Here is a 22,562-nt window from a genome sequence, read left to right as displayed (position 1 = left end):
TGACACTTTCAATGAATAGTTGGGGTTTTTTATGTATAAATCAGGTCTGTCATATAAGTGCCTATATAAATCGACGATTTGTTTTTACCAGGGGTTGAAAACGTGTACGCCGCACTCAACCGTGAAATTTTCCTATTTTTTTTTTTTTTTTTTTGTATTACAGCTACCATACGGTTTGATTACAGATTTGTTGAAATACCAAATACAATGTTCACCTATCAGATTGTAAATACATCAGTTCTAGCTATAAAAGAGGTAACATTCACATCTAATATCTTGCGGTTTTTTTTATTATCGAGGATCTTTTGTTTACACTCGATCCCCGGCCCCGGTCCCCTGGTAGGGGGAGGCCACTTCTTCAGTCTAGTGCATGTTTGATATAATGTGAAAAATATGTAGAATCTTCAGTCATTCTTACTATAAGAAAAAAATATGTTATCGGACTTTGCGACGAGGACACAGCACTAAATGAAAGCCCATTTTATCATAATTATTTATTACATACGTTTATTAATCATATTTCATAACAATTATTATTTCGAATGATATATTTTAAATAATATGTAATTAAGAATAATTTTATTTATGCTGTTTTATATCGTAATGCCCTATTAAATATATATTATTTCACTGCTATCATTAGCATTTCCACACCTCAAAATAAAACTATCTATCGAAAAATTCACATTTGCTTCATCACCGACACATCTATTATGAAACCACATATTAAAATTCTAAATCGCAAGTTCTCATGTCGTCAAAAACATTCCAAATGTAACATCCCTCTGCTTCACAATTAATGAAAATATCGAAATATGAATTTTGAATAGTTTTCTTTTTCTCGAACAGATCTCGATATCTAATTATTTCATTCAAGTCAAAGTTCTAAAAAGTTATTATGTGGATTTATCTAAATAAAATTGAGATTTATTAGATTTTTCGTTCTCGAGATATTAATTATTTCTTACTTTCCGGTACGGGTGACGGGGCCAGGCAGGGGCAGGAAAGGACGTACACATTTCATCCCCACCCAACCAGCCCTATCATAGCAGTGTGACTGTGAAGGAACGACAACTCTTGCAGAGATCGGCGTTTCACGGAAGCAGTTATGGAGCACATATTATTTTCAAGCTTCTTTAAGATAATGTCTACTTTCGTTTTACATTAATTACACAGGAAGTGTTGACGTTCTGCACATCAATATTGGAAATGGAATTTGACAGACCAAGCGGGACAAAATATCGTGTTCCCCCAAGAACTGGTCATGTTTGTGTTTGCTTCAACAAATACATGGTTGTATGGGGAGGATATGCGGTACGCATCACTATTAATGTTGCTTTTCAATATTTTATTGTTGAAAATACACCACCTTTTATTCTTTAATTTGTCATAATTTCATGTTCTATCTAGTGCAGGCCTCATTTACGCTGATATTGTTGATACATATCACACCAAACGTCATAATGAAGTTTTGAGTTCATATGCACTTAATGTTAAGTCACATGACATGAAAATCAAGCACATACCATAAACATGTATTAATGCGAAAGTATTGTACAATGTTAACTCTGTATTTCATACCATAATGACAAAATAAGATTTGAGATTTGCTTATGCAACTCTCGAAAATCCTTTCATCAACATTGCTAAGTCGTAAAATATTGTTACGTCGTCGATTCAAGAATTTGTTACAATGTATAATTTGCGTGAATACTTTGATTAGTAAATTTTCAGGGAGCAACATTAACATACATGCATAAGAATCTTGCCCAATAGTTAGTTACAGTATCTTTGCATAACGGTACTTGTGGGTGTGAGCTCTTGTAGACTTAGACCAAACGTGGAGACCAGGGCCCATAGGGGTAATACAGTCAATTCTTTAAAATCCTACTCCTCCTGTAGGAATGATTTGATTTTGCCCAAAGTTACACTGCATTCAACCTGCTTTCTTTCTTTTTTTAACTCACCTGGCGCAAAAGGCCAAGTGAGCGTATGCTGTAGCATGACGTCAATAGTCATGCATACATCTTCCATTGCTCGTCTGGAGTCAACATTTTAGCTCAACTGGCTCAAAGGGCCAAGTGAGCTTATATGCTGTCGCCTTTGTCAGGCGTCATGCGTCAGCTTTTTTCTTTCAACAACTTCTTCTCAATAACCAATGGACCAAAGTGGATATTTGGCTGGTATGTCCCAAGAATGAAGACAAACAAAGTTGGCGAAAATTAGTTACCTTGAATCATATTCATATTTATTGAATGACGTCTTCTCATGAGGTAAAAGGCCTGGAGACTTGATAATTCGCTGGTTTATTCCTTCAAGAAAGTTTGAAGAAAGTTTGTGAAAAAATGACCTTGACTTATATTCATGGTCACAGGGGTCAAATTTGTTAAAACCTTTAAATGACTTCTTTTTATGAACTAAAAGGCCTAGAGGCATGATATTTGGTATGTTCCTACAATGGAGTCAGACAAAATTTGTGAAAATAATTTACCTTGACTTATATTAAAGGTCACAGGTGTCAAATTTGTTGAATTAAACAACTTCTACTTACAAACTTAAATGGCTACAGGCATGATATTTGGCTGTTATGTTCCTTCTATGCAGCTTGACAAAGTTTGCAAAAATAAATGACTTTGACTTATATTCAAGGTTACAAGTGCCAAATTTGTTAAAGGAGTCCTTCCTTTGCTTGAGGAATGTTAGGATTTTGTCAGATGTATCTTTTGGGAAGGGGTGTTTAATATACCGTATTGGGCACTTGTAGTGCCCAGAACACAAAAAAATTAGGAAAGGAGGGTAGGCGCTTATTGGGATCACCAGTATCAAAGATAACGGCCAACTCAGATTCTACTTTTGATATCTAGGGCATTGATGACAAGAAAAATAGAATTAAACCTTTAAAAACTTTAAGCTATGTATAACTGAGTATAGTTTATTGTCAAAATAAAACAGAATATATATAACTTGTGCATGCAACAAAATTACAAGGATTTGAATGATTGATAAATTACACATGAGAGAAAAGGTGAGCACATGAAGAGTTGTGCTTCCCCATCATTTTACTGTCTGATTTGAACATATTTCTGAGCAGATATTCAATAAAAGCATTTCAACTCATTTCATGCGAGAGATTACAGCAAATAGATGTCAGCATACTGATAGTTCTATCTGAATCAGGTGCTCTGATATGCGTCAAGCGCAGATGACCACCCCAAAAGTCACTTCTGGTAGCAACTCTGAAATTTGAATTGAGTAAAAAAATTGAGTAAATGTGAACTTTGATATCTGAAAAATAGGAGGAGGGGCACTTATAGGGACATGGGCACTTATTGGTAAATGGTTTGGTGCCCTTTCGGGGACAAAAGCATAGGGCCCAATGAGGAAAAAATCACTTTTCCTGTAGCAAAGCCTGGTGATTGATACAGGCCTTATGGGCCTCTTGTTTTATCAAAGATGTTAAAAAAATGTACCAGAGGAACTGGAAACAAGGTCCGATGGATTTTTTTTTGGTATTGGCTTACAAATGTTAAATATCTGTAAATTACCAATGAGGATTTGGGCCCCTTTGCAGGCTTTTAGATAGTTTTGATAGGTAACACGGAAACCAAGGCAATGCTGTCACAAACTCAGTTTTGATCATTTAATTATTGTAAGATAATTTGTGCATATCTTTTTTTTTTTTTTACAGAATTTCAGCTACCACCATGAAATGTACCTGCCACCCTCTGATATCTGGCTTTACGACACTGATGTAGGATACTGGTATGTATAAGTGATAGAAACATAGCTAAGTTCTCAACAGTATAATAACACCCATTATTATGTAACTTCCTTGTTCCAGGTGTAATTACACCCGTTATCACATAACATCCTTGTTCACAGTATAATAACACCCATTATCACATAACATCCTTGTTCCAAGTATAATAACACCCATTATCACATAACATCCTTGTTCACAGTATAATAACACCCATTATCACATAACATCCTTGTTCCAAGTATAATAACACCCATTATCACATAACATCCTTGTTCACAGTATAATAACACCCATTATCACATAACATCCTTGTTCCAAGTATAATAACACCCGTTATCACATAACATCCTTGTTCACAGTATAATAACAACCATTATCATAAAACATCCTTGTTCCAAGTATAATAACACCCATTATCACATAACATCCTTGTTCACAGTATAATAACACCCATTATCACATAACATCCTTGTTCCAAGTATAATAACACCCGTTATCACATAACATCCTTGTTCACAGTATAATAACAACCATTATCATAAAACATCCTTGTTCCAAGTATAATAACACCCATTATCACATAACATCCTTGTTCACAGTATAATAACACCCATTATCACATAACATCCTTGTTCCAAGTATAATAACACCCATTATCACATAACATCCTTGTTCCAAGTATAATAACACCCATTATCACATAACATCCTTGTTCACAGTATAATAACACCCATTATCACATAACATCCTTGTTCACAGTATAATAACACCCATTATCACATAACATCCTTGTTCCAAGTATAATAACACCCATTATCACATAACATCCTTGTTCACAGTATGATAACACCCATTATCACATAACATCCTTGTTCCAAGTATAATAACACCCATTATCACATAACATCCTTGTTCACAGTATAATAACACCCATTATCACATAACATCCTTGTTCCAAGTATAATAACACCCATTATCACATAACATCCTTGTTCCAAGTATAATAACACCCATTATCACATAACATCCTTGTTCCAAGTATAATAACACCCATTATCACATAACATCCTTGTTCCAAGTATAATAACATCCATTATCACATAACATCCTTGTTCACAGTATAATAACACCCATTATCACATAACATCCTTGTTCCAAGTATAATAACACCTGTTATCACATAACATCCTTGTTAACAGTATAATAACACTCATTATCTCATAACTTCCTTGTTCTCAGTATGATAACACCCATTATCACATAACATCCTTGTCCACAGTATAATAACACCCATTATCACATAACATCCTTGTTCCCAGTATAACTACACCCATTATAACATAACATTCTTGTTCACAGTATAATAACACTCATTATCTCATAACTTCCTTGTTCTCAGTATGATAACACCCATTATCACATAACATCCTTGTCCACAGTATAATAACACCCATTATCACATAACATCCTTGTCCACAGTATAATAACACTCATTATCTCATAACTTCCTTGTCAACATTGTAATAACACCTATTTGTTAACTAAGTAGGTAGGCTAACTTCTATCTTTGATGTGTTAACTAAGTAGGTAGGCAGACTTCTATCTGTTGATGTGGTAACTAAGTAGGTAGGCTAACTTCTATCTGTTGATGTCGTAACTAAGTAGGTAGGCGCTTTTCTATCTGTTGATGTGGTAACTAAGTAGGTAGGCAGACTTCTATCTGTTGATGTAGTAACTAAGTAGGTAGGCTAACTTCTATCTGTTGATGTCGTAACTAAGTAGGTAGGCTAACTTCTATCTGTTGATGTCGTAACTAAGTAGGTAGGCGCTTTTCTATCTGTTGATGTGGTAACTAAGTAGGTAGGCTAACTTCTATCTGTTGATGTCGTAACTAAGTAGGTAGGCGCTTTTCTATCTGTTGATGTGGTAACTAAGTAGGTAGGCAGACTTCTATCTGTTGATGTGGTAACTAAGTAGGTAGGCAGACTTCTATCTGTTGATGTGGTAACTAAGTAGGTAGGCAAACGTCTATCTTTGATGTAGTAACTAAGTAGGTAGGCAGACTTCTATCTACTGATGTGGTAACTAAGTAGGTAGGCAGACTTTTATCTGTTGATGTGGTAGCTAAGTAGGTAGGCAGACTTCTATCTGTTGATGTGGTAACTAAGTAGGTAGGCAGACTTCTATCTGTTGATATGGTAACTAAGTAGGTAGGCAGACTTCTATCTACTGATGTGGTAACTAAGTAGGTAGGCAGACTTTTATCTGTTGATGTGGTAACTAAGGAGGTAGGCTAATTTCTATCTGTTGATGTGGTAGCTAAGTAGGTAGACTAACTCCTATCTTTGATGTGGTAACTAAGTAGGTAGGCAGACATCTATCTGTTGATGTGGTAGCTAAGTAGGTAGGCAGACTTCTATCTGTTGATGTGGTTGCTAAGTAGGTAGGCAGACTTCTATCTGTTGTCGTGGTAACTAAGTAGGTAGGCAGACTTCTATTTGTTGATATGGTAACTAAGTAGGTAGGCAGACTTCTATTTGTTGATGTGGTAACCAAGTAAGTAGGCTAACTGCTATCTTTGTTGTGGTAACTAAGTAGGAAGGCAGACTTCTATCTGTTGATGTGGTAACTAAGTAGGTAGGCAGACTTCTATCTTTGATGTGGTAACTAAGTACTGGTAGGTAGGCAAACTTCTATGTGTATAATGTGATAACTAGGTAGAAAGGCATACTTCTGTGTGTTCTCTGTTGATATTAACAAAGCATCTGATATATATATATATATATATATATATAATTATACAGTTCTTATTGTCATCATGAAAGTGAAATGCTTTGTTCATTCTCTTTGTTAATATTGTAATGCAAGTTTAGCTGGAATTGATGTTGCAGGATGAAGAGAGAGACGAGAGGCAAGTGCCCTCCTGGAACCTCTGGTGCCTCTGCATGTCTCGTTGATTACCACATGTACGTGTTTGCTGGACACACAGAGCACGGAAATGTTAACACACTGCACAGACTTGACCTTCGAACATTGGAATGGGAACATGTACATACTGACAGTGATTCACCTAGTCCTCGGGATAAATGTGTCTGCTGGGTGCACCACAACAAGTCAGTAACTTTTATTTATGTGCAGATTTTGCAGAATCACATAACTCCAGGATACATTTTGGGGCATAACTGTTAAATTTCCAATGAAAATTGTTAGAATTATTGACATTTTAGCTCAGTTTGTTGGAAGCTTATGCTGTGGTGCTTCGTCTATCTGTCATCTATCTGGGGTCAACTTTTCCATTTAAATGACTTCTTCTCATTAACCAGCAGACCAAATGTCATGATAAGGTCACATGGATAAAATTTCTTGAAACATGTGAAAGATTTCTTTTGGTAAACTAAAAGAATGAGAAGCATGATATTTGGTAGAAAGATGTCTCTGGGACAAAGCCATGGGACAAAGCCAAACAAAGTTTATGGAAAAAAATTGTGACATTAACGTTTATTCTATTTATGAACATTGAATACCAGATGAGCAATGCAGGCCCATTGCATTATGTCATCACTTTCCTTCTCTTTCCAGTCACAAAATACTTATTTCGACATATGATGGGTGTATCATGTACTGCCTCATGGAACTTTTGTTGTGGTAAAAGGTCAAGCTCATTTTATCTGCTTGCTAGAGAAACAACATTACAAAGCAACATTATAGAATTAACTCTCCATATCTAGTTATGTTTAAAACAACCTGAACACTAAAATCTTGGAAATCTTACTTGAATCTGTGGTTTTATGGTAAAATTAACATCATTTACACATTTTTTTACACCCATCGAAAGACAACTTTGATCAATGTAATTTTTAAACATAATCCACAAAGTTATGGCTACATATTCAATTTCAATTTCAACTGACCAACTTCAATCTTCATTTGAATTTCTTAATTCATGTAGTTATGACCCCTTATTGAATTTCTAAAACAACATCCACTTTGTCAACAGATCAATTTCAAACTTTATAGGTTCGTTACCATGATTGCTCAGACAAGTTTATTGAATTCAAATTTTTGACCATAATTTACAGAATTATGGCCCTTAATTTAATTACAGAAACAGTGTCTGCTAGATATCGAAAGTATTTTTTATGGGATCAACATCAAATTTCATAGGGAGGTACATTACTGTTAAAGTTAGGAGAAGTCGGATAATCACAACTTTCGACATATAATTCACAGAGTTATGGCCCCTTATTTCAATTACCTTTACCATGTCCACTCCATATATCCAGTAGTCTCCAATGGATACACTTAAACTTCGTATGGAGGTTCATTATCACCATAGCTTGGACCAGTTCAATAACCAGAATTATTTGTCTGTTATTAGGTCATCTGAGTGTCATCGTGACATATTGCAATCACCTTTGTCCAGTGTCTTGTATCTATAAATCTTTAACATTTTGGACTTTTCAAAAATCCCTGAACTAATTCTAGTGAAATTTTGCAGAAACCTTCCCTGGCCTACGATTAACTAAAATTGTGAATTATATCGTCCCCAACCCCCAAGGGGCCTGAGGGGTTGGTCAAAAGCAATTAAATTGACTCAAATTTCAAAATTTTCTCCTTAACACCCAGATATGGTAGAATCAAAGGATCTTCATGGATAGAAGCATTTTAAGGTGCTGTACTAAAACTGTGAATTTTATGGCCCGGGGTATCATAGTTAGTATAGTTGATATTGGAAAAATAGATTTTTGAGCATAATTTGTTTGATTTCCATTGAGAATATTTCAAATTTGGTTAGAATCATGAGCAAAGGATGACAGTGTGATAGTATGCTAGTATTGATCCTGGCTGATCCCCAGGGGCTGATGGTTGGGACTAAAAGGGGTCAAATTCACTTGGGTTTCAAAAATCTTCTCAACACCCAAATATGGTAGAATCAAATGCTCTTCATAACTGAAAGCGTCTTTAGGTGCTTTACCAAAATGGGTCTCATATTTCTCCTTTGGGAGGCAGTTAACTTTACTATAATTTTTATAGAAAAATTGCAGTTTTTAGCATAATATAGTTAATTGCCGATTGGAAATAATTTTGCAAGATTTTTAAGTATAGGATGACAGTTTTAATGGTATGCATGTACTTATTGGCTTATCATCAATGTCACAATTTCTTTTCCATGACACTTGAAAACTACTGACCCTTTAACCTTTATGTTCAATATTGCTTTTCTCAGGCGACCGTTAAGGCCACTAGGCCTCTTGTTTATTCAGTAATGGGCCTTTGTAAAATTGATGGAACAATAACATTAATGTTATTTCACGGATCATCTCAGAGTATTACTTTGATTTCCTCCATTATTACACAACTGACACAGTTTGTAATTGACCTCAATGTTTTGATCAGATATTAAACATTGCTTTCCTTCTGGTTCCTGTTGTAAAATGTTCATTTGACCTATGATGGCCATATCATGTTTGTTGTTTCAATTTTATTGTTACCTTACTTTGTCTTTTTAGACTATATGTTTTCGGAGGATTCTCGATGCCACTCAGCAACTATCTAAATGAAAATGGTGAATTTCATGCAGATCGGTCCATAGTTGGGGTAAGTTCATACTCTTAACTCCCTTAGTCCAAAGGAGCAACCTTTGGCTTGAGGGAACAAATTTGTGTAAATGGTAGATTTGGCCCCCAGGGAAGAGGTGCAAAATTCGAATGATAGGATTTTGCCCAAAATTGGTCTGAAGCATTCTTGGATGAAGAGAAATCAATTTTGTATAACTAGTGCATCTTGGCCCCCAAGGGTGGGAGGGTCTGGACCTAATAGGGGAAATAGAGCAAATTCTTTAAAAATCCTACTCCTCCTGGAGGAAGGATTAGATTTTGACCAAAATTTGTCAGAAGCATGCTTGGGGTAAGTGGAATTCTGTATAAATGGTGGGTTTTGTCCCCCAGGACTATCTTCTTCAGGAATTCCAGCATATTGTCAAAATTTGGTCTGCAGAATGCATTGATGAAGGAAAATCAGTTTTGTATAGGTTGGGTCCTGGCCATCTGGAGCTAAACAGGCAAGGCTTGATAGGGAAAACCTATAAATATATTTGAGGTCTATTTTGATCTTTAGGAATTGCAGAATATTGTCCAAATTCGGTCTGAAGCATGCTTGGTTGAAAGAAAATCATTTTTGTGTTAATGTTGAGTCATGACCCTTAAGATATTGTTCAGATTTTGTCTAAAGCATGCTATGTTGAAGGAAAACCAGTTTTGTATAAGATGGTGGGTCTCAGTCCCCTTGGGCTAAAGGGGTAAGGCTCAATAAGGAACATCTGTCATTTTCTTTAAAATATATCTTGTTCTTTAGGAATTGCAGGATATTGGCCAAATTTGGTATGCAGCATGATTTGTTGTATAAACGGTGGATCTCTGTTCTCTATTGTAAAGATTTTGGTGTGAAGCATGCTTGGGTGGAGAGAAATCATTTTTGTATAAAACGTTGGTTTCTGCCCCCTGGGGCCAGATAGGTGAGGCGAAAATAATAAAAAAATCTATCATTAGAATTGATCTTGTTTTTCAGGAATTGCAGGATATTGTCCAAAATCATTTTGTATAAAGCTTGGGTCTTACCCAAGTAGATTTATTCATTTTCATATCATTGCTTTGCACCATCAACAATTCATTTGGAGCTTTGGTTCTTGTGATCTTCACTGAATAACTATAACAGTGCTGAGCATTAGGAGATAAACGCAATCATGACTGATAATTTGTCAGGTGGTTGGTGGGTGGTGGTGTTTCTGGTTCACCCCAGTACAGATTATATCTTTGAAGTCATTTAGATTATCATCCAATGACTCAAAAGCATTACTGGACATCAAGAGATTAACAACTGATCTCTGTCCCCAACCCTAGGGAATTTGAAGCTTTGTTTGTGGGGTGAGGCTCATCAGGGGCAATATTTTCCTTCTTAAGAAGAAGTTTTGCATTACTGACTTATTTGCTTCACTCCTTTCAACAAAACTAATGGTGGTAGTTTTCTTTCCATCACCCATGGTCCTAACTGTAATCCTTCATTTTTCACAACCTGTCGATCCCTGCAAGCTCTCAGTTTTAGCCCCTGTCTGTTCTACGGTATAATCTCCCCGCTTTTCAATCCATACCAGAGGTTCGTCCATGTTCCCAATCATACCAAGTGGAAAACCTTTACATTTCTTATCATTTTATTACCAAAAGGGAAGAAGCCCTGCATTCTATCATCCAACATTTCAACATATATTTTTTTAGCCACATGCATTTTTTGTCAGTTTCTTTTCATGAATTTCATCTGCCATCTACAGCTGGCTTAAAAACCTTGATTTCCCTGTTGATTGTGTAATTATTTGACTGTAACTCTAACACTGTAACTCTAACACCTTTATCATGTCAACCTGTTATCCTCTGCTTTATTTTTCCTTTCTTTCTACTATATCTATGTACATAAGTTTCCAGCCACCACCAGGTACTCTACATATCTGTGTAGTTTCAACATACTTGTTTAATGAATCATTCTCTCACGACCACATTTTCTGTCCACACCATAATGTTGAGATGCTGTTGATTTCTCTTTTTCGTAAAGAATCAATCACTTTCAGTTTAAAAGAAAGTTTGTATGACTGGATTCAGGATTCCTCATGGGATTACAGCTGTTTGCTGCCATCATTGCATAACTGCATTTGTATATTTTTACAGACTAACATTGGAATAAACACATATGCTTACCACACTAGTTTATCGAAACACAATAACACAATGGGGAAGTCGTTAATTTCAGTGAAGGTTATTTCTGGTTCAGGACTTGTCATAGTCCTCTATACCAGACTCATTACAATACAGTATGAATACATAATAAAATACATATATCCAGTACTGGACTTGATATCTAATTCTGGATTGATGCTTTATAATTAAAGAAAAGTTCTTGGTTTTTCCAGTGATCATCTAGTCTGTGATCATCTAGTCTGTTTTAAAATAAATTAACATTCCCAGCAGATACAACGTTTTCTGGTAGTTCATTCCAAATTTTTACTGTTCTGTTTGAAAAATGTTTTTTTCTTAGCATAGTTGTGGATCATTTAGGAAATATTTTCTTTGAATGACCTCTGTGACTATGGCGATCAGAGGCATCTTTCCAAAATGTAATAGCATTAAAACATTCATTATCATAAATTTGACTTGTTATTTTATACAGTTTTATCATATCTCCCCTTAATCTCCTGAATGCCAGTGTTGGAAGCTTTAGTTTCTTCACCTCTCACTGTAGGTCAAGTCTTCATTCCCGGAAGACACATGGTTGCTCTTCTCTGGACTCCCTCTATCTTGTCAATGTGTTTTTGAAGATATGGGGCCCAAACTGAACTGGCATAGTCCAGCTGTGACCTCACTAAGCATTTATATAGCGGAATAAATGACTTAATGTCCAAGAACTGGAAAGTCCTCCGGAGAAGTGGAAACATGGAGTTTGTTTTTTTTTTTTACTTTTTCTGAGATGTGTTCATCAAAAGATAGATCAGCATCTATAATAAATCCTACATCCTTTTCTTATTTTGATCTCTGCAGATGTTTAACATGAAGATGGTGAGTTGGGTCTATATCATTTGGACCTCTACCTCTTTCCTTGCCTATTCGCATATGTTTACACTTATCTGGATGCATCTTAAGTAGCCATGTTTTACTCCATTCACACATAGTGTCAAGGTTCTTTTGAAGCTCCATTCTATCCTGTTTATTTTTAATTATTTTAAATATTTTTGTGTCGTCTGCGAATAGGTACATATCTGACTTGACCGTTCCTGGTAGATCATTTACAAATATTACAAACATCAATGGCTCTAGCACGGAGCCTTGAGGGATTCCTGGGGAACTTCAACCCAATCTGAATCGTCACCATTGACAGATACTCTTCGCTGTCGACCAATCAAAAATGCTGATATCCAAGAGATCATTTGATTGGAGAAATTATAAGCTTTTAACTTACTTAGGAGTCTGGTAGTCCATGTAGATACAATCTATTACCTGTCCTTTATCCAGAGCTTCTCTCCATTTATCTAAGACTTCTAAGAGCCGGAAAATTGTCGATCTTCCTGATATGAGACCAAACTGTTTGTCCATTATTTGTTTGCTCAGATTAATTTTGTTAACTGCTCCCTGAATATGGACTCTAGAATTTTACATACCACTGACGTTAGACTAACGGGCCTATAATTTCCTGCTTCACATTTATCACCGTTTTTGTAGTTAGCACAAACTCAAGCTTTTTACCATTCATTTGGTAGTGTCCCCTTGTTTTTCCTAAATGATGTGATATTGAAGAAGCAATGTTTTTAAGAAGCATGGGCCATAGTTCATCCAATCCTGGTGACTTTTCAGGTTTTAGACTAATAAGTTGTTTTTGAATACCATATCATAATTCACCTTGAGGGTTGTCATTTCCTCGATAACTTCCTGTTGATTCAGTTGCGGTGTAGTTCCTGTTTCTTTCACAAAAACGCTACTCTAGAACTTGCAAAGCACATTAGCTTTTGCCATGTCTGATGAGACTTTTGTTTAGCTTTTGTCATTTGGTTTCGATTAAATATCTCCGATTTCAGACTTGGTTGTTGATTTAGGTTTAATATAGCTCCAGATGGCATAACTTAAATGAATGTAAATTTCAGACATACTCATTGGCTTCAAACACAACTCTTTTATTTAGTATTTATATCTAATCCTGCCCATTTGTTTCTGTCAAATAATTTATCATACATTGAAATATTACCATACCTTTTGTATGATTGAGAGGGCTATTTTACCCATGAACTCATCATCCTTGTTTCTACGGCTGAGTCTGTAAAGGTGAAGGTCATCTTCCGCATATTTCATATGTATGAATATTTGTTTGTCATTTGGGGATATCACATCTACAAAAATCTCAGAAACCATTTATAGGCCAGTATCTTGAGACTGTTATTGAGGGTAATAATCCTTAGGATAAATTTGCAATTGGTGTTGTAAAAGACAAAATATAGTTAACCATATTCTATGTAAGCTGTCAAAAACAGTTAATTTGTTTATAAAACATGGTGGTAAAGCTGTCAAAGTTGTGATGGAGGAGACATATTGCCATTCTTCTGCTGCCTTGGGGCTAGAGATAAACATGTTACTCACTTTTTTCCTCATCAACTGAAAAGATTCCTAATTGTATGTAAAATTGGTACAGTTATTGGTACAGTAATTAAGAAAAAAAGATGTTATATTAAAATGATAAAAAAATGTGTCCATTTGCTTTACAGGTGAGGGGATGGAATAACCAGCTGGTGGTGTTTGATCTAGAAACAAAGACATGGCATAATCCTCGCTGTAAGGTAAGGCATTATTTCAACTATCTCAATAATGTATGGGACTACATTTCCTGCAGGCTGTGATAAGTTAAAAGTAGCCTACGGTTTTGTGTCACCCTGTTATAATGTAACTATTGTTTTTAACTATCTAGGGTTTGGTGCCATCCTGTCATACTGTAACTATTGTTTCTAACTATCTAGGGTTTGGTGCCATCCTGTCATACTGTAACTATTGTTTTTAACTATCTAGGGTTTGGTGCCATCCTGTCATACTGTAACTATTGTTTCTAACTATCTAGGGTTTGGTGCCATCCTGTCATACTGTAACTATTGTTTTTAACTATCTAGGGTTTGGTGCCATCCTCGCATACTGTAACTATTGTATTTAGCTATCTAGGGTTTGGTGCCATCCTCTCGTACTGTAACTATTGTTTTTAACTATCTATGGTTTGGTGCCATCCTCGCATACTGTAACTATTGTATTTATCTAGGGTTTGGTGCCATCCTCGCATACTGTAACTATCGTGTTTATCTAGGCTTTGGTGCCATCCTCTCGTACTGTAACTATTGTTTTTATCTATCTAGGGTTTGGTGCCATCCTCTCATACTGTAACTATTGTTTTTATCTATCTAGGGTTTGGTGCCATCCTCTCATACTGTAACTATTGTTTTTATCTATCTAGGCTTTGGTGCCATCCTGTCATAATGTAACTATTGTGTTTATCTATCTAGGTTTTGGTGCCATCTTCTCATACTGTAACTATTGTTTTTATCTATCTAGGGTTTGGTGCCATCCTCTCGTACTGTAACTATTGTTTTTAGCTATCTAGAGTTTGGTGCTATCCTCTCGTACTGTTACTATTGTTTTTAACTGTCTAGGGTTTGGTGCCATCCTCGCATACTGTAACTATTGTATTTATCTAGGGTTTGGTGCCATCCTTGCATACTGTAACTATTGTTTTTAACTATCTAGGGTTTGGTGCCATCCTGTCATACTGTAACTATTGTTTTTAGCTATCTAGGGTTTGGTGCTATCCTCTCGTACTGTAACTATTGTTTTTAGCTATCTAGGGTTTGGTGCCATCCTCTCATACTGTAACTATTGTTATTTATCTAGGGTTTGGTGCCATCCTCTTGTACTATAACTAATGTTTTTTTCCATGGTTTGGTGGCATCCTCTCGTACTGTAACTAATGTTTTTATCTAGGGTTTGGTACCATCCTCTCGAGCTGCTCATGCAGCAGCTAAAGCTGGTGCCCAAGTGTTCCTATTTGGTGGACGTCACATAGAAGAAAGAATGAATGACCTTCATTGTCTTGACCTTGAAACTCTGACATGGACAGGACCGTAAGTAAATTCACACAACACCAGGTTTTTTACTTCTCCTGTGGTGGCATTAGATATTATTCACCAGAGATAACAGAAAGGTTTGCAACCATTTTAATCTTCATTTTTTTCCCACCTGGCAGAAAGGGCCATTGTCCATTGTCCCACTTGAAGTTTTCCTTTAAACAGCTTCTTCTCAATAACCAATGGACCTAATGTTTTGATACCGTAAATATTTGCGTATAGTGCGCACTTTTTTAAGCTGAAACTGTCGTGTCAAAAATGGGGTGTGCACTATACGCAGGTACATGCCATTCCTGGGGTTATCATTCCCGAGTTCTGCATCCGCCATATTGGATTACCTCCCTTCACATAGTTATATGTAAAAGTCGTCGGTCTTATATGATAGTTTGGAGATAAGGTAATTACATGTGTTAGGGTCACGCTCATTGTGGTTTCCTAATTATCAATGGATCAGACCACATCAAATGTTTTGTCGCAGTGACCAGTCAATTAATTTTTCTGTAGATTTTTTTTTTTTAAATCTGATCTCCAAAAAGTACCTGCGCACTATACGCGAGTGCGCACTATACGCGAACATTTACGGTATTTGGATGGTATGTTCCTAGAATGAAGCCAAAGAAATGACCTTGACTTATATTCAAGGTCACAGGGGTCAGATTTGTCAAAACCTTTTAACAACTTCTTCTCAAGAACAAAATGGTCTAGAGGCATGAAATTTGGTTGGTATGTTCCTGCGAAGCTTGACAATGTTTGCAAAAAGAAATGACCTTGACTTGTATTCATGTTCATATGGTTCAAATTTGTTAAAACATTAAAACAACTTCTTTTCATGAACAAAAAGTTCTAGAGGTATGGTATTTGCTTTAACCTTCCAACGTTTTAACAATAGTCTTTTCCGGTGGAAATTAAATAAGATAGCCATGATGGGACTGATAAGAATAAGAAAATGGCTGACAGCTCACCATCTTGGATTATGCCGCTTGTAGTTTATCAATTACAATATTTTGAGACATTCTGGATGGATCATTTCTAAATCAATATGTAGGTTGGTCTTGGAGAGATGAGAAAGAAAAAAAATGATTAAACTGATAAAGAACAAATAAAGATTATACAATGGTGGGTGCGAAGTTCCCTGTGGGATTACCTTGTGTTAGCAATCCTATCACTTAGTAATACTGTATTTTGGATGTGATAGGCTATTTTTGCCTTTGTCCTCCATCAATATATCATTGTCTCTATCTTTGTAGGTTGGTCACTCCTGGGAATGTTCCAGTGGGAAGGTCATGGCACACTTTCACTTTGGTGTCCGACAGGCAGATGTTTTTATATGGTGGATTTGACCAAGCAGATAACCCTCTAAGTACCTACTTTATGAGACATCATTACTCTTGGATATGGGTCTAACATAACAGCAGAGTTAAAAGATACTAATCATAATCCTAGTAATGCAGACAAGTCATTATCAGGATTGTTCTAGTAAAAATCAGAAAAAACCAACAATCTCTGATTGACAATTTTAGTGCTGTATATTGTAGTGCTTACACTATTAGCTCACTTGAGCACGACGTTCGTCGTCCGTATGTCATCTGGTGTCAATTTTTTCCTTTTAACAACTTCTTCACAATAACCAATGGACCTAATGTTTTGATATTTGGCTGGTATGTTCCTTGGATAAAGCCTGACAAATTTTATGAAAAGAAGTGACCTTGACATATATTCAAGTCACAAGGCTCAAATTTGTTAAAACCTTTAAGTGACATCTTCTCATGAACTGAAAGGTCTAGAGGCACGATATTTAGCTAGTATGTTCCCATGATGAAGTCTGACAAAGTTTGTGAAAAGAAATGACATTGACTATGATATTAAGTCACATGGGTCAAATTTGTTAAAACCATTAAATGACTTCTCCTCATTAACAAAAAGGCTGAGAGGCATATTTGGCAGGTAAGCGTTGCAGGCCCATTGGTCCTTTTGTTATTGATAAAAGTGTTGTAATTCTGAGTTTTCACCTGTTTTAGTAATCATGGCATCACAAACCCTAACCCTTACCCTAATCCTGACTGGTTTTGGTAGCCAGTGAATACAAGACGTATACGTCAATATAAAGATATCCTTGAGTCTTTCTGATAAGTGAACTGGTAGAATTGTTTATAGTAGGGTATACATAGAAGTGCCGAAAGTAATGCACAAGTTTTTAGTTATTACCGTTCATTCATAACATTTGAAAAGCTTTGGAAGTTGATCATATCCATTTCTTAAGGTATGCCCTTTGATGTTAGATTTGAAAGTGTGAAATCTAGAAATATGATTTTTGCCAACCCAGCAGGAATTTAAGGTATATGCTATTTCTTGTAAATCTAATGGTTTTTGTTTTGCAACATTATGTCAGCAAAGTATGCCACAGATAATTATTAAATGGTTAGTGCCTTGATTTTACCTTAAGTGAATTTATTATCAAATCATTTTCAGCTCACCTGGCACGAAGGGTCAAGTGAGTTTATAGCATACTGCGGTGTCTGTCCATCTGTCCCTCTGACTATTGGGCCTGTAGCATGATGAAATGAAGGGCTACCAAGTTTGGTAATATGAATGACATTGACCCACTTTCAAGGTCACAGGGGTTAAATGTGCTTAAGTATTGAAACATCTTCTCCTTAATAACTAAAAGGCCAAAGTTCTTAATATTGTGCCTGTAGTAATGAGGGCTTTTCACAATCTGGTGAGACGACGTACTGTTCTTGTTATGTTTCTTATCATTCTGGGACAATTTTGTGGGTGCTTTATCTCTTAAATGGTAGCAAATCGGATCATTGTCCATATTGTGGTTTATAGGGCCTGGTAATAAGGTGTTCCAGCAATACTTTCAAGGAGGTCAAAAATCCAATATGGCCACTATGATGTCATTGGTCAAAATTTTCAAATGGCCAAAACTAAAAATTCATTTTACAGCATTCATGCTATCACATTATTTGTAGGTAACCTACTGGGCTAACTTTTTCCCATTACATGATAATACACATTCTGTCAAATAGAAAACTCTCTGTTTAATTTGCAATATCTCATGAAATGAATTCATCTTGGGATATGTTATGTAAAATAACAAATATATAGCATTTCTCAGGAAACATTCTTTTGTAAAATGGCAACTTCCATTTCTCAGTAGGGGTAAAAGTTGAAATTTTGCCATTTTGAGTAACAAACATTGAAAAACTTCTTCTCAAGTTGCACAATGACCAGAGCCTTGATATTCCATATTTAAGAAGCTCATGGTGCTTGGTCGGTGTCAAAGTTGAAAAAAGTGCCATTTTGGTTAACAAACATTGAAAAAATTCTTTTAAAGTTTCAGAGGATTTAGAGCTTTGATATTTGATATTAAAGGAGATCTGATCATTGGCTAATTAAGTTTTATAATGTAAATGACTTTGACCCACTTTCAAGGTCACAAGTGGCAATTATATTAAAATCTTTAAATAACATTTTCACAATAACCAAGAGGCACACAGTGATGAAAGTTTGTCATTAGCATACTATGATCAATTGCTATTGAATGTATTGATAAATCCTCGTTTGAAAATTCAGCTTCAGGTTCACAACTGAGGTCAAAGTTGAAAAGTGCAAATGTGGGTTACAGGTTTGAAAAACCTTTTTCTCAAGTTCTACATGGCTTAGGGCCTTGGTATTTGATATTTGAGAAGCCCAGGTCATTGGCTATCAACTTTTATAATATAATGACCTTGACATACTTTCAAGGTCACAAGATTCAACTCTGTCAAAATCTGTAAATAGTAGTAAGAAAATATTATGTATATGTCAACTACCAGTCGAAGGAATGGGATGCATTTAGAAAATTCTTTTTTTGGGTAACACAAATAAATAATCTGGTATTATACATACATTCTGGAGTCTAAATATGTAATATAAGTAACCTGGTATTGTACATACATTCTGGAGTCTAAATATGTAATATAAATAACCTGGTATTGTACATACATTCTGGAGTCTATGTAATATAAGTAACCTGGTATTGTACATACATTCTGGAGTCTAAATATGTAATATAAATAACCTGGTATTGTACATACATTCTGGAGTCTAAATAACCTGGTATTGTAATATGTAATATAATAAATAACCTGGTATTGTAATATAAATAACATAAATATGTAATATAAATAACCTTACATTCTGGAGTCTAAATATGTAATATAAATAACCTGGCATTGTACATACATTCTGGAGTCTAAATATGTAATATAAATAACCTGGTATTGTACATACATTCTGGAGTCTAAATATGTAATATAAATAACCTGGTATTGTACATACATTCTGGAGTCTAAATATGTAATATAAATAACCTGGTATTGTACATACATTCTGGAGTCTAAATATGTAATATAAATAACCTGGTATTGTACATACATTCTGGAGTCTAAATATGTAATATAAATAACCTGGTATTGTACATACATTCTGGAGTCTAAATATGTAATATAAGTAACCTGGTATTGTACATACATTCTGGAGTCTAAATACATAATATATAAATTAATTCAAGGGGTAAGCTATTATATTTGTTGAAATAATTCACCTTTAGATAAGATGTTTTGTTTAAGTGAAATATATTGGCCAACAATTTCTAGTTTTCCTTCGAAATTGTTTGATTTCAGATGATGCTTGGATACTGGACATTGTAAAGTTGACCTGGACAAAGCTTGACCACTACAAAAACTGCAACCCTCACCTCTGGCATACTGCCTGCAGGACTAGAGAGGGGGAGGTGGTCGTATTTGGAGGATGTACAAATAACATACTTAGTGTGGAGCAACCCACGGTCAGTAAATGTAAAAAGATAACAAATGCATCGTTAATTATGAATGTAAAAAGGCGTATTTCAATATCATTTGTGGATATAACCGATATCCTTCTCACAAATTTTGTATGTAGTCTAAATCATATTGTTTCTGTTTTAATTTGTAATAGGGAATTCAAGAGATTGACATGTTTGTAACACAAATGAGTGCTGGCATTTGTTTTTGTTTACCCACAGGAACACAGTAATGAAGTAATAACCTTTCTACTCAATCCACTTTCTCTACTCAGGTAAGTTTTTTTTACTGACCTTCCTTCTAAATCCACATTATCTACCTAGACAAGTGTTCTTTCTCCTTTCAGGTAACTTAATGTCATCTGACTCAAAGGACCACCAATATTTCATCCGTTCTCATGTGCCATCAGCCATGCATAAACTTTCCATTAAAATGAATTCTTCTCAATAACCAAAAGGCCCATAGTGCTGATATTTGGCCTGTATGATGCTGGGATAGAGGGCTATAAAATGTGTAAATATAAACAACCTTGACCTGCTTTCAAGGTCACAGGGTCCAAATATGTTAAAATCTTCAAACAGTAGCCAAAATGTCCAGGCTGCTGATATTGGGCCTGTAGCCAAGTTTGTTCATATCATTGACTGTTACCCACTTTCAAGGTCACAGATGTCAAGTATGTCAAAATCTTAAAATGACTTCTTCTCAATAACCAAAAGACCCAAAGTGATGATATTGGGCTCATTGCATGCGTGATAAAATGGAGGACCTTGATTCATTTTCCAAGTCACAGGGGACAAAAAGTCTTTAAAATAACTAGTTCTAAATAATCAAAAGGCTCGAGTGCTGATAATTGTCCTGTAGCATGCAGAAATGAAGGATTACCAATTTTGATCATGTGATTGACATTTTCTCTGTTAAAGTCATTGGGGTCAAATGTATTAAAATCTTCTAACAACTTCTCAATAACAAGAAGGTCCAAGCTGTTGATATTGGTTCTATAACCTAAGTGGATGAAGGACAACCGATTTGTTCAAATAATTGACAGGTTAAGTGAGTAAGTTTCCCTTGGTCTCTACTTTTTGCCTGTTTGATTTTGGGACTGATCATTAAGAGCAAAAACAGAGCAGAGAAAAGATCCAACTTTCAAAGAGCAAACAAAGATCTAACAATGGTAGGGGCTAACAACATGTGAAACTAGAAATACTGCCTGCTTTTCTATGCTCCCCAATAAGTTTTACGTGACATGTAACTGCCACTTTGACTGTCTGTCCGTCTGTCCATTTGTGTCTGGAGCATAACTAGCCACAGCTAAGCAAGGATCATGAAATTTGGAGTAAACTTTGGTCATACTAAGGTGATGGCCAAATTGAGATCTTGCCACCACTCAATTACAGAGTTATTGCCCTTTGTTCAAATTTCATGTCTAGAGCACATCTCTAAATTGCTTGCATAAAAACTTGTATAATGAAATTTGATGCATACATTTAACATACAAAGACAATGTCCAGTGTAGTAACGTTAAGGTCCACAAACCCTTAATTAGAGAGTTATTGCCCCTTTGTTAAATTTCATGTCCGAGGCTCATCTTTAAATTGCTTGCATTTAAACTAGGATAATGAAACAGGTGTATATATCAGTCATACTAAGAGGATGTTCCACGAACCAAAATTTAGTGCCTGAAACCCCTAAATTACATAACTATTGCCTTTTGTTCAAATTCTGTGTCCATTAAAGCTGCTTATTCAAGAGTTCATTAGTCACTGTCTTTTTTTTTCTTTTTTTAGAAATGAGATATTTTCTATAGTTGTTTTTAACCAGACTGTTTTGTTACCAGGCTGTGTCTGCACACTGTGTACAAAAACAAGGCAAAGACACACTCCGATTGGGAGTTTCTTCCTCAGTCACTGGCGGCATGGCTACAGACAAAAAATGATCTGATGCTGGACATGCAGAAGACTGTGAAGGAGCAAACAAGAGATACTGGGCAATCAGTTGGAGCCACATGCACAGTGGCTTAACTATGATTTAATCATTTGTCTTTTAAATGTGATATTGGATACACTGCACAAAAGGAGAAAGCCATCGTTGATCCTTTTTAGAGAGTTTGGTAATCAAGACTGGAATCTAAAGAGCAGACTTAAATGACACCATACAGCTATGAGATTTGTTGTAAATGAAAAACCTCAAATGAAATAATCATCCTAACTTTATTCAGCTATTGTGATCAATGACATGACTTCCTGATGAACCCATTACAGAAATATACATTTTAAAATCA

The 22,562-nt window shown here is 35.5% G+C and overlaps 1 protein-coding gene across 1 annotated transcript; it reads left to right on the top strand.

Moving 5' to 3' along the window:
• The first annotated feature begins 1,194 nt into the window (after positions 1-1,194).
• On the top strand, positions 1,195-22,562 carry LOC132544125 (kelch domain-containing protein 2-like). The gene is made up of 10 exons (XM_060207692.1): positions 1,195-1,314; positions 3,689-3,762; positions 6,655-6,876; positions 9,274-9,361; positions 14,058-14,129; positions 15,313-15,452; positions 16,703-16,815; positions 20,126-20,289; positions 20,506-20,558; positions 22,119-22,562. Exons 1-10 carry the CDS (start codon positions 1,210-1,212, stop codon positions 22,300-22,302), a joined length of 1,215 nt encoding a protein of 404 aa, XP_060063675.1. The 5' UTR covers positions 1,195-1,209; the 3' UTR covers positions 22,303-22,562.

Source organism: Ylistrum balloti, unplaced genomic scaffold (genome assembly GCF_031769215.1).
Source record: "Ylistrum balloti isolate Yb309-2 unplaced genomic scaffold, AGI_CSIRO_Ybal_v1 Utg369782, whole genome shotgun sequence".
In the NCBI taxonomy this organism is placed as follows: domain Eukaryota; kingdom Metazoa; phylum Mollusca; class Bivalvia; order Pectinida; family Pectinidae; genus Ylistrum; species Ylistrum balloti.
The sequence above is the reverse complement of the archived record's forward strand: the minus strand, read 5'-3'. Positions and strand labels throughout refer to the sequence as shown.

Coding starts and splice junctions, on each gene's coding strand:
- LOC132544125 (XM_060207692.1), top strand. CDS start 1,210: ATGGAATTTGACAGACCAAGCGGGACAAAATATCGTGTTCCCCCAAGA. Junction 1,315..3,688: donor TTGTATGGGGAGGATATGCG/GTACGCATCACT, acceptor TTTTTTTTACAG/AATTTCAGCTACCACCATGA. Junction 15,453..16,702: donor ACTCTGACATGGACAGGACC/GTAAGTAAATTC, acceptor CTATCTTTGTAG/GTTGGTCACTCCTGGGAATG.